Here is a 12,127-nt window from a genome sequence, read left to right on the forward strand (position 1 = left end):
GTGTACAAAATTTTTCTCGTTTATGACACATAATGTTGTGAAATTTTTCCAATGAATTATTGATGATGAATTATCATAGACATGGGTGGTTCATCATGTGCCATCTGCTCTACTTTGGCAGCTTTGGAATTGGATCTTCCACTCAATATTATTACTGTTGCAATGCTCTGTGAGGTGAGTTGTTTTTTTTTCATATGAATCATTTGTTATGATGACTGTCTTGTTACAATGAAACACACTTTCGCATTGTGTACATCGTTCTGACATTATAACAGAACATGCCAAGTGGAATCGCAACCAAACCTGGTGATGTCGTCACTGCCATGAACGGTAAGACCATTGAGGTTGACAATACTGATGCTGAAGGCCGTTTAATTTTAGCTGATGGTTTGTGCTATTTGAGCGATAAAAAGCCACAAACTCTCATTGACATGGCAACCTTAACAGGTGCTGTCATTATTGCACTCAGCCATGTGACTGCAGCAGTTTTCAGTAATTCAACGCCATTGGTCGAGGAATTGGAAAAGGCAAGCTTCCAAACCAGCGATTATTTGTGGAGATTACCAATCTTTAGAGAAGATTATTTGGAACAAATGAAATCAGATGTATCCGATTATAACAATATTGGTGGTAGACCAGGAGGTTCTTGCACAGCTGCTACCTTCCTTAGTGAATTTGTTGACTTCTCTAAGGTGAAACAATGGGCTCACCTTGATATTGCTGCTGTCACCAAGACCAAGGTCGGTTATACTGGAAGACCAACTCGTGCTGTTATTGAATTCTTGCAACAACGTGCAAGAAAGTAAACGAGTGAAATTACAAAAGTGGAAGTACGAATTGACAATTTATAAACTTTTATTTATTAAATGTCAAAACGAGACATGAATACAAAGATGACAAAATGCCTGTAGAGATGTGGCATGTCCATCTCGATCTGTCGTTCCAGGTGCCATGGCGCGATAATCAGACATAAGAACTTTTAATTTCAATATTTTATTTTCCAAAATATGCTTATCTCTTTTCCAATAAAACAAAGTCGAAAAAGAACCTTTGTGCATCTCAATCATGTCACTCACGAGTGCAGCACCTTTCACTGAATGCATTACTCATCCATACAGGCCAATCCTTTCAAATCCAATTATACAGCACCACGTCACAACACAAGCGCCTCCCAGAACCGCAGAGTCCTTTTGCACGTCCAGCTCAATTATCAAGCGTAACACCACATCCAACAAACCATCAAACACATCTGCCCATCCAAAACTCGTTCGCTCTCGACCATCCTTGGGCGTTCCAAAGCGAAGGCAAACACAATTTTCTGTTCACTGTTTCAAAACAACCAAAAGAAAAAGATCCTCTTCTTCCATCTCAAAACAAGAACTCCTCTCCGTTCTCCGTCACACTCAACAACATGCATCCCTCTTACTAGGATGCAGTGTCTCCACCGTGAAAAGGCGTTTCTATGAATTGAAAGAAGAAATTGGCATTTCCCATTGGCCCAAAGATTATTACGAAGAATTAATGAACCATCGATCATTCTCCTTCATCTATCCACTTAGCTTGAAATTCATATTAAATTAATGTCCACATTGATAAGAACAGAGTTACTTCCAAGTACTACTAGTAATATCCACCTCTTCCACGACCACGTCCACGACGATGAAATATCGGAGGAAAGTAATCTTCGCTTGAATCTTCTTTGACATGATAATACTTGTCAAAAATTCGTAATTTTCCACTAGTATATTTCCTTCTTGGTGATGGTATTGTTTTTAGAGTTTGAATTAGCTCTCTCGTAGTGTTATTGTCGTTTTCATTGTCAATAATCTCTACAAGTACCTTTCCATATTTGTCAAATTCTGAATGATATTTTGAGAGAATTAATTTCTGGAAAAATTTTAAATGTTCCTCCCATGAGCATTGATGAATGAGAAAGATGTTTCTGAAACATGTGAAGGAACCATCCACGAAAAAATCCACCACAAATCGATCTGTATCTATGACTTGTGTTAGCACTCCACTGGAATATATTTCAGAACAAAATTCCTTCCAATGGTTCACAAAAAATTCAGTCAAGTCATTCAGAAAGTCCATCATCGAGTTGGGGTGTATGATGTCCATATTCCAAACTTCAGAAAACGTTTGTTGTTCCAAAGATGAGTTCATGCATGATCTGAAATGTCGACCATTGCTACGTGTGGTGGTCATGGATATTTGTTTGTAGAAGGGTGATTGATATTCCGAGTTCGCAAATATGGTCTTGACAAGATAAATTAACCTTGGATAAAGAGATACAAAACCATTCGATACTGACTTTACAGTATGGTTACGTCCAGCATTTTGTTGTAAATATCGATGACATTGGCTAGCATGTCTATTTTTTCCAATGGCATAATCTCGTCGAAACATAAAGAAATGTCTCGATTTGCTGTCTAGTGTGTTCAATAATTGGATGACTTTCTCAACCGTTTCTTTGAAGTCCTTTGGAAAGTTAAATTGTTTTTCGACAATCTCTTTCGAATTTAAATCAATGTTGTGCTTTGTTAACGATCTATCCCAATGTACAGCTCCTCTTCCTTTCACACCAGTGAACAGTTCAGCGTTCAACACTTTCTTGGCAAGAGTGCGTAACTTTTCTTTGACTTGTGTTTTAACTGTTCGAGTTTTTAAGAAAAGAGTCAATACATGTTTCCAATTTCTTTGTTTTTTTGCTCTTTTTCTTATTTGCTTCTCGAAGAGTATTTCTATTACCTCACGCTTTGTTTTTTCTAGACGCACATCTTCGTCGAGTGAGGAATCAAGTGAAACCACTGGAATTGCCACTCTCCGACTACACGCAAGAACGTTTCGTAAATTTCTTAAATTGATATTCGATTGCATGATCTCATCTAATTTTTGATCACCTGTCACATCACATTGTAAATACGTGGTAAGCCATCCTGGAAATAGGTTGTTCATGGTACGAATGGCCTTAATCAACTTGAATCTAATTTGGGAAGAGCTGTACAGTCCTGGCTCGTTCTGAATCAAATAACGAAACATGCTCTTTTCTTTCCCTAACTCTCGAACCTTTTCACTATACTTCAATCGATGCCATTCGTTGGTCACATTGTTATATGTCGTATTGAAATTTTCGTAACACTTTAAATAAATAATTCTATTCGTGGCATAATCTGTAATATCTTCAATGACTTTTCTATGATGTAAAAACACCATTAATCGATAATATTCACAAGAATCACATGAAATTCTTTCATCACGTAGAGTTTCATCGCTATCTAAATCGTCTTCACTCATAATAGAATTTATATTCAACATTTGGAGTGTAATATTTTTCGAAATATAGAGCAAGCCTTTCACAGCACGATCTTGCACTGATAAAAATTTATAAATATTGAACATAATTTCGCAAGGCAATTGAACAAATAATTGTCCGTTGGCATCATCCCAGGAAGTAACTACATTTTGATCGATCGGAGTGATGATTGAATCCTGTGGTTCTGAATGATGAATCAATCTCTTCTTCTTTTCACGAGAGATTTCAAAATTCTCATCATTAGGATGTTCTTCTAAATGATCGTGTGATGAATCCTCGTCGTACTCAGTTCTTGAATCATGACGAAATTCACAGTTTGAACGTTTGGACATTTTTTTCTCGTGGTTTACAATGAAAACTGTTTTCTTCACCCTTTCTCATTTGAGAACGTTGACCTCCATCCACAACCACTTGTTCCAAGTTCCCCCTCGTTGGTTCCCTCTTCACACGTTTCATGTTTATGAATTCACATTCAAAGAAAAAGTCTAAAAAAAAATTCAAAATCATCACACATTCATTGATTAATCAATTTCATTCAATACCTAACCAATTTCATCATGTACATTCCACCTCTTTCTCTCGTCTGTAAGCTTGAATATGATCAAGTAAAATTCTCAGATCCAGGTGCCAGTATGATCGGAATGGCCAGTATTAGCGCTCCAGCCTTTGAAAGCCAAGAATTTCAATCACGGGCTCCCATTGATCTCTGTTGCGTGATTGATAAGAGTGGATCTATGGAAGGATCAAAATTAGAACTCGTGAAAACCTCTCTCCGATTCATGATTGATCAAATGAAACCTCACGATCGGATTTGTGTTATTGAATTTGATAGCCATGTAAATACTTGTTTGCAACTCACACAGATGGATAAGGCTGGAAAGACTTTGGCTCAACATGCCGTTGCATCCATCAAGGCTGGTTCATGTACGAATATTTCTGGTGCCTTGTTGGAAGCCTTTGATATCATGTCCCAACGATCACAAAAGGCAACCATTTCATCTATTTTACTCTTTACGGATGGTTTGCCAACAAAGGGAATTATGGCACAAGAGAAATTGGTACAAATGGTTGAGAAGTGTATTGTAAAGAGTTCAAGTTCATTATTTACTTTTGGATTTGGTGAAGAACATTCATCGAATTGTTTGGTTGCGCTCAGTCAATCGGGTGGAGGCTTGTATTATTATATTAAGAAAGATGACGAAATTCCTCAAGCATTTTCAGATTGTTTGGGAGGATTGTTAACAGTGTTTGCTCAAAATATTGTATTGAAAATTCAATGTACAGGAGATAATGGAGTCATTTTGGAGTTGTTATATTTTGGCACCTTACACCTTACACTTAGTGTCAGTGCTGTTTGCATTTGACACTTGAGTGCCAAATGAATGAAGTGTGATTTGTATTTGACACTTGAGTGTAAGGTGCTATTTGTATTTGACACTTGAGTGTAAGGTGCGAAATGGATGTTGATTGAAATGGAGGTACTAGTTTGTGAACCTAACCATTCTACTTCGTGTTCATATAAAAAGGTCAATAACGAATCTATCAAACAAAAAAAAGGCATGATTTAATCTCATGCATCTACTTTCCTTACGTATGTTAGCTTGGACCTTCGTATGAAAGGAGTTAGGAGGCACAAAAGATGATATGTTCCTTTCATTCACGATGATAGACTCAGCCGTTAAGAAGTATGACTACGAAACAAAAAGTGATTCCAGTTCCCTTAATTGTACCCTTCTGATTGCTTCAGCTTGACTTTTGCTGTTACCGTCATTCCCAAATCACTCAAATTCGATTACATCAGCCAACAACAGTGTTGAGCACCATTCTCTTGTTCTTCTCACCGTTTTTGTAACAATTGAACAAAAGTACATGTCACTATGAAGAAAAGCTGGCAAGTTTCACTCCCCTGTTGAACCAAATGAAAATGTTTTCCTGTACTGCAAGTGTTTTTCCTCAACATAAATCGTCTCTCAAGTTCATTCAGCAAGCTCTGACATCCTGTTCGACAACTTCATCTCAATCTCTTTCAACGCCGTGTTGTATGGCGCAACATCAACTCAGAAAACAGGTGCTGAACGGTGGAACATTATTTGAACCACTGCCTCACAACGCTTCACCTTAGAAAATGAGCGTGAGTCTATTCTTCCCTCCATAAACTAAATTTCGTAGATGATCATTTGGTATTGTCGTTGTCAGACGAATTGTCCAAAAATTGCGTTCGTGATGCTGTTTCCTATACTCGATGATGATTGTGTAGTGAAGAGAATTTTGAGGCCCGTTGCTCACAACCGTGAAGAGGTTTGTAATTTCAAAATAATATTTAAAGTAAATAAATTAAAAAATATACAGGTGCTGATGACACTCGGCACTCAAGTGTCAGGTGCTGTTTGCATTTGGCACTCCAGTGTTAAGTGCTATTTGTATCTCCTTTTTGGGACTACCTGCCATTGCAAACGGCACTAAAGTGTAAGGTGTAAGGTGCTAAAAGGTATGTCCTCATCATTGTCATCCACACCTCAAAATTTTCACACTTCCGAACAACAACTTGATCGACATTCTCTCTCACACGATCGAGGGAATCGTTCAATGGAAGAAAATCTTCCTCAATTTCATGAACATCAACAAGATGAAATGTTTTCCAGTGATCATGAAAATCCATTTCGAATTGATCCTGAAAATTTAAATTTTGAAAAAACGGATTTGCAAATGGCAAAGTCAGACAATGACACGGATGGAATTCATGTGTTGGAAGATGGTCACACTCCAAATGTCATTCATTTTGAAGAAGAAATGGAAACACCAGCATTGGAAGAATATGAAATTCAACAACAAGAACCACAACCAACTCCACAGCAACGAACCATGAGAACGACGGAAGAATCGTTATCATGGAAAGATCGATTTTTAAAGGTATTTAAGAAAACTCCTTCACGTCCTTCTTCTTCATCATTAGTCGCTGAAAATCATTTCGCTTCACCACCAATGACAACACAAACCACAAAAATTCCAAAAAAAACAGTGGGATGGTAAGTGCTATTTTCATGATTAGAATGATACCATTTTCTAAAATAATTATTAAGGGAATCTTCTCAAGATCAAGTGCTTCCAAGATTTTCTAAAATTGCGAGAATATTGCATTCCGCACCTTCTCATTACAGTAGTGGAAGAGGACATATTTCACACAGAAAACACAAAATTTCTGGTTCTATATGGTTTAAATGCATTCACGGACTCTTTAAAGTCTCCACTTTAATTTTACTTTATATGGAAATTGTGTATTTGATTTTATTCATCGTGGCTCTTGTTCACAGTTTACAAAATAAGGGATTTTTTGCAGGAGGAAATTCCCTTAATGTCTTGTGGTTAAGCTTGATATTCATGATATTGAATGCACTTTTTATTTGGGATTCCTTTGGAGATTATTTCATGTTGTATTGTTTTTTTGTGTGTTGTCGAAACAAGTACTTGAAACGAATGGAACAGAGTGAGAGGAAAATGTTACAGACTCAACGAACAACAACAGGAGGAGGACCTTCTTTTCTTCGACATGAACCACAACCTCAACAACCATTGACACAACAAGAGAGAGGAGTATTAAATTCTCCATTTCCTGATCAGAATTCAACTACATCTCAACCACAGATTCAAATTTCACCACAACAACAACAACAACAATTACGTCGTCAACAATTTCATCACAAACATCACCCTAAATATTATTCTCCCTTAATGTATTATGAATGGAAATTGATTTGGTTCATTTTAACATTAATCACGTGCTCAGCTTGTTTGATATTAATTGTAATGATTTATGTCTGTGACGCCTTTTTAGGAAATGATCGAGTGTCGGGATGGTTTGCGTTTTGTTTTTTAGCTTCCTTAATGGCTTACTTTTTCATTTCATGGCATGAATTTATATTGGCACGACACGATCATGAGTATACTCAAAAGAAATTGGTGAAACGTCGCTTGCTGTTTGTGAAATGGGATTGGTGGACTTGTGTGAAATTTTTATCGAAAATTGGTTTACTTTTCGGAATGTGGCTCGTCATTGGAAGTATTTTCATTCTGGTCACGATTCAAGCAGTGTTCACAGCTAAAACTCTTTCGTACATTGATTTAAGCGGAGGAGCTGCACAAATGGTGACCATCAAACCTCCAAAAAGTTCTCGTTTTCAACTTCATTTGTATTGTGAAGGACCGAAAGCGAGTGACGATATCATACTACTCGATGCTGATGTTGGAATTGCATGTCCCAAATGTTATTTCCAACCATTCGTTGAACTTTTAGCTACAAACGGCATGAGAGTCTGTGTACTAGAACGGGCAGGTTATGGATTTTCATATTCGGGTCCATTTCCTCGAAATTTAGGAAATGAAACAGCTGCCGAAGTGGCTGCCTTAATGCGTGAAACATTTTTGGGGCAAACTGTGGTCATGATTTCACATTCGAGTGCTACCTTTACCTCTCGAACTCTATTACAGTATTATCCCAAATTGTTACGAGCTGTCATATTGTTACATCCAGCTCATGAGAGACTCGAAGAACGAGTCGGAATTTTGAAAATTTATAACCAACAAGAAAGATTGAAACAGAAAAAAGAAGAATTTCTAAATCAATTGAACACATTGAGATTTCAATCGGCTCTTGGTTTGACACTCTTTCCAGGAGTTTTGAAACCATTGCACTCAAAGCATGAAGAACTCTTGGAACGGTATTATTTAGGAGGAGTGAAATCATATGTCTTGTCATTTCCAGAATTTAAACCCAACTCGAACATCACCGTTCAATACGCGTCCGTGTTACGTCTCACGAATTTTATTGATGCTGTTTGGAGTGAAATGTCACAAATGCCTCTCGTGTTTGAATTCATGAAACAATTAAGGACGAGTGACAAATTTTTCGATACACGAAATGAAACTCCACACCCTGTCAATGCCACACGAGTCGTTCGACATCATGCTCCAATTCCTTTTCTCATTTTGACCTCTCGATTTCTCATGAATGGAACTTGTGAAGAAAATAGAATTTTGATGATGAACAATTTCGCAACAAGGAATGAAACTCATGATGAAGTGTTGTGTCAACATTGGAAAGAACATGTTTCATTATATGCTCAATTATTTAGAGAATTACATGGAGACTTGTTTGAATATTATGCATCTCCGAAAACGAAATGGGAATTTATTGAGGCTGACTATGACATGGCATTGACACATCCATTTTTATTGATGCCTTATGTGAAGCAAGCTTTGGAATTATCAAAGTCTTAGAGAGTTGAATGAGAACGATTCATATTGGAAAAGACTTTGAAACTCTATTCTCGACTTGACATTATGACAGCGGGTAAAGGTCACTACTAACTCAATTCTTCATAAAATTTTTGATGAATCCGTTTAAGGTTATTAAAACCTTGTCCAGTGCAAGAGGAATGAGAAGATTTCTGGGACTACATGAGGAAGGATGGTTTTCACAAAATGTTTCAAGACCACGACCTCTGAGGGTGATTGTTCCATATTGAATCTCTCCGCACGTGTCGCAATTATGAGTGCAGCGGAGGTTTTCACACTCGCGAGTGCACAATTTGTGATCAACTTGCTGGCTCCGACGCGTTGTTCTAGAATCAAAAAGAATGAAACAGTTCATGAATCGTCGTTGCTGCAGGATTCTGACCTTTTCAAATTCTTGCCATGTTCATTCACATGGTTGTCTGATCATGATAACGACACTGATCATGATGGTCATCATGTCCTGTTGTCCATTCATGCACGGATTCACTTTACGATCCTCTTCGGAACCACAACAACGGCAAATCCATCATTCTCATCATCCTCTTCTCAACAACCAGTTCGAAAATTCTCCAAATTCCTATGCTTCATCTTTGATGATCATTCATTCCATCACGAATTTTAACAATGACAACAACAACAACAACTCGACCTCTTCAACAGCTCTCTCCTGCAATACTCCTTCGTGTATTGTTCCTCTCATCCTCGTACCGTGTGGTCTTGTATTCATCTTTTGTGTCATTCCCATCTCGGCCTATTTGGCTCATTTCACAGTTGCCAATTCACACGATGGATGTGATTTTGCAAAATGGATGTTTAGAAAGAATCATAATAACAATAACACGACTGGTACTACTGACACGCAACAAGAAGAGATTGTCCAAAATAATGTGAACCCTCATGAGGGTCATGATGATGAAAACTTTTCAAATATGCAAGATGCAACCAATGCTGTCGTTTATTACGAACGAAGAACAAGTCATGATGAAAGGCATGTTTAGAAAGAGACTGATGATAATAAGGAGACAGACACACCAACATGTATGTGAATTCTCGTTCATTGAAAATTTCCTTAATGTGTTTTTTCGTGGATGCACATCTTTCTTGAAAAACTATTCTCAATGCTCTTCAAACCTTTTAACAATGAACCAATAACAAATGTTTACATGCAAGATCGTGTTGGATTGTGGTATTTTCACAATTCTTGAAAAGTGTTTAGAGTGTCAAGTGTCATTTTAAGAATAATTGATCTATTATGAAGGCACAGATTTTTGTGTGCACAAGAAACGAACACTGGCAAGGCATTGAAACCACTTGATAAACACATTTCAATTGCCAACTTCATAGAATAAAAGAGAAATGCGAAATGTTGAAAGATTGTAATTTCCAAACATTTTCAAAAAAATCAAAAAAAATGCAAAACGCGGCTACGAACCATTCGTATCATCGTCGTCATGATGATGATGAAAATTCTCGGCAAGAAGAATCTTCTCCGACAATTGCTGAAAACATATTCAACGATGCTGATGATGAAAATATTCCCGTGAATCCAAAGATGGAAACATTGGAAGAGGAAAAACATCTCTCTAGCAATGCATCTGCTCTCATCAATATCATAAAGGCAAATATCGGATCTGGTATTTTGGGAATGCCATATGCTTTTAAATGCGCTGGATATTGGCTCGGTCTTTTTAGTATTGTTATTATCATGTTGATTGTGGTGCATTGTACAATTTTGTTGGTCGATAGTAAGAGGTATCTCAACAACATGCTGAAAAAGAAACGAAAGAAAAAGGATGAAAATGGCATTGTCGTAGAGGATGAAATTTCAATTTCACAATCATCACCAACTCCCTCGATACCATTGTCAACAAGCAATACACCACCCACAGTAGAAGAGAAAGAAATTATTACATTTAACGATATCGGGTATGCAGCTTTTGGCCGAACTGCAACTGTGGTTATTACCTTCTTTTTATTTGTTACACAATTGGGATTTTGTTGTGCAGTAAGTGTATTGATGACATGTTTACTTTTAACATGCCTTGTGATTATTTTTCAAATCTTTAATTGTGCATTTTTCTAAAAATTTCAAATATTGCATACACAGTATCTAACCTTTATTTCCTCCAATTTAATGAATATCTTTGGAACACCAACGACCTTGGGTTGGAAAGCGCTCTTCATTTTCATAACTGGAGTTGCCGTCTTCCCATTCTGTTGCATTCGTAATTTGAAATATCTTTCTCCAGTTAGTATCATCTCTGAAATTATGATTATTCTAGGAGTGGGAATTGTGTTGTATTTTGCCTTTGACAAACTTGCTTCAGAGCCATTTCCAGGACTGTATCGAAATTTGAGACCCTACAATTTTGAACAATTTGCCACCTTCTTTGGTATTTGTTTATTTGCATTCGAGGGAGTGTAAGTATTACTCTATTTGAGTATTTTTTCGAATTTGATTTTTGAAACAACATGATTTGAAACATTTCGGAAACAACCATACACTTTTTGCATCATGATTATGAACAGTGGTCTAGTTCTTCCTATTGAAAGCAACATGAGAGACAAGAAAGCATATCCCATGTTACTCTTTGTTGGAATGATCATTATTTGTGCCTCCATGATTTTATTGGGAATTGTTGGATATTTGGCATATGGTATGGGTGTGAACAGCTTGATAACGTTCAACCTGCCTGCAGATGGAGCATTGCCACTCATCATTAAGATATTCCTCATTATTGCACTCCTTTTCACATACCCTATTCAGCTGTTTCCAATTTCTCAAATGATGGATTCTGCAACAACATCCATTGCAACATGGATACGACACAAAATTCACAAGAAAACAACAACAACAGAATTAGAAGTGGCACAAGAACGACAAGAAGAACAACATGTGCTACTGAGTCAACCCACAAAATCTGGTCATAATTCAATCAATAATTCAAAAAGTGAGAGCAGCATCAGTGATGAGAAGCAATTGAACTCTCTGTTCGATTCCACAACCACATCTAAAGTCAAAGCTAACAAGTCAGCATTTCACTTACTCATGAAAGCTTGTATATCTCCAACATTCCATCTAGAAAATTTTATACGATTCATGATGATTATGGCCACAGTGTTTTTCTCTGCGTTCATTCCTTCTTTTGGAGACTTTTTAGGATTAATTGGTGGATTTGGAGGTACCACATTAGCTTTGGTCATGCCTTGCGCTATTCACTTGAAGGTCATGTGGAAACATATTGATTGGAGCATTAAGGCAAAAGATATTGTATTGATTGTTTTTGGTGTGTTTGCAACCATTTTCTCGACGTATATTTCATTCCGAGATTTGGTCACACATTTGGAAGAAGGTCAATAATCTTCATGCTCACCATTAACACTCTATTCATTACGTAGAACAACAAGGTCCCTGAATGAAATAGGATGCATTTCTCATCATTTTCAACTCATAATTTTTTTTCATTATTATTCATTCCATTAAGGATGACACAACATTCGTTTCTAAAGAACGAATTG

The 12,127-nt window shown here is 37.0% G+C and overlaps 6 protein-coding genes across 6 annotated transcripts; 5 read left to right on the top strand and 1 right to left on the bottom strand.

Moving 5' to 3' along the window:
* On the top strand, positions 1 to 806 carry C9374_013063 (uncharacterized protein; the record flags this gene model as incomplete). The annotated part of the gene is made up of 2 exons (XM_044688898.1): positions 80 to 174; positions 276 to 806. Coding segments are annotated over 2 exons (626 nt in total), but the record flags the coding sequence as incomplete, so codon positions are not given.
* Positions 807 to 1,620: 814 nt separating this feature from the next.
* Positions 1,621 to 3,648, bottom strand: C9374_013064 (uncharacterized protein; the record flags this gene model as incomplete). Its single annotated transcript, XM_044688899.1, has 1 exon — positions 1,621 to 3,648. The coding sequence occupies one exon, from the start codon at positions 3,646 to 3,648 to the stop codon at positions 1,621 to 1,623; it is 2,028 nt and encodes a 675-aa protein (XP_044542032.1).
* Positions 3,649 to 3,873: 225 nt separating this feature from the next.
* C9374_013065 (uncharacterized protein) lies at positions 3,874 to 4,680 on the top strand (the record flags this gene model as incomplete). Its single annotated transcript, XM_044688900.1, has 1 exon — positions 3,874 to 4,680. The coding sequence occupies one exon, from the start codon at positions 3,874 to 3,876 to the stop codon at positions 4,678 to 4,680; it is 807 nt and encodes a 268-aa protein (XP_044542033.1).
* Positions 4,681 to 5,806: 1,126 nt separating this feature from the next.
* C9374_013066 (uncharacterized protein) lies at positions 5,807 to 8,590 on the top strand (the record flags this gene model as incomplete). The annotated part of the gene is made up of 2 exons (XM_044688901.1): positions 5,807 to 6,342; positions 6,397 to 8,590. The coding sequence occupies 2 exons, from the start codon at positions 5,807 to 5,809 to the stop codon at positions 8,588 to 8,590; spliced, it is 2,730 nt and encodes a 909-aa protein (XP_044542034.1).
* A 473-nt stretch (positions 8,591 to 9,063) lies between these two features.
* On the top strand, positions 9,064 to 9,606 carry C9374_013067 (uncharacterized protein; the record flags this gene model as incomplete). The annotated part of the gene is made up of 1 exon (XM_044688902.1): positions 9,064 to 9,606. The coding sequence occupies one exon, from the start codon at positions 9,064 to 9,066 to the stop codon at positions 9,604 to 9,606; it is 543 nt and encodes a 180-aa protein (XP_044542035.1).
* Positions 9,607 to 10,019: 413 nt separating this feature from the next.
* C9374_013068 (uncharacterized protein) lies at positions 10,020 to 11,969 on the top strand (the record flags this gene model as incomplete). The annotated part of the gene is made up of 3 exons (XM_044688904.1): positions 10,020 to 10,613; positions 10,716 to 11,029; positions 11,138 to 11,969. 3 exons carry the CDS (start codon positions 10,020 to 10,022, stop codon positions 11,967 to 11,969), a joined length of 1,740 nt encoding a protein of 579 aa, XP_044542036.1.
* Between the last annotated feature and the right edge of the window lie 158 nt (positions 11,970 to 12,127).

The sequence above is a fragment of the Naegleria lovaniensis genome, assembly GCF_003324165.1.
Source record: "Naegleria lovaniensis strain ATCC 30569 chromosome Unknown tig065, whole genome shotgun sequence".
Lineage (NCBI taxonomy): Eukaryota > Heterolobosea > Eutetramitea > Acrasida > Naegleriidae > Naegleria > Naegleria lovaniensis.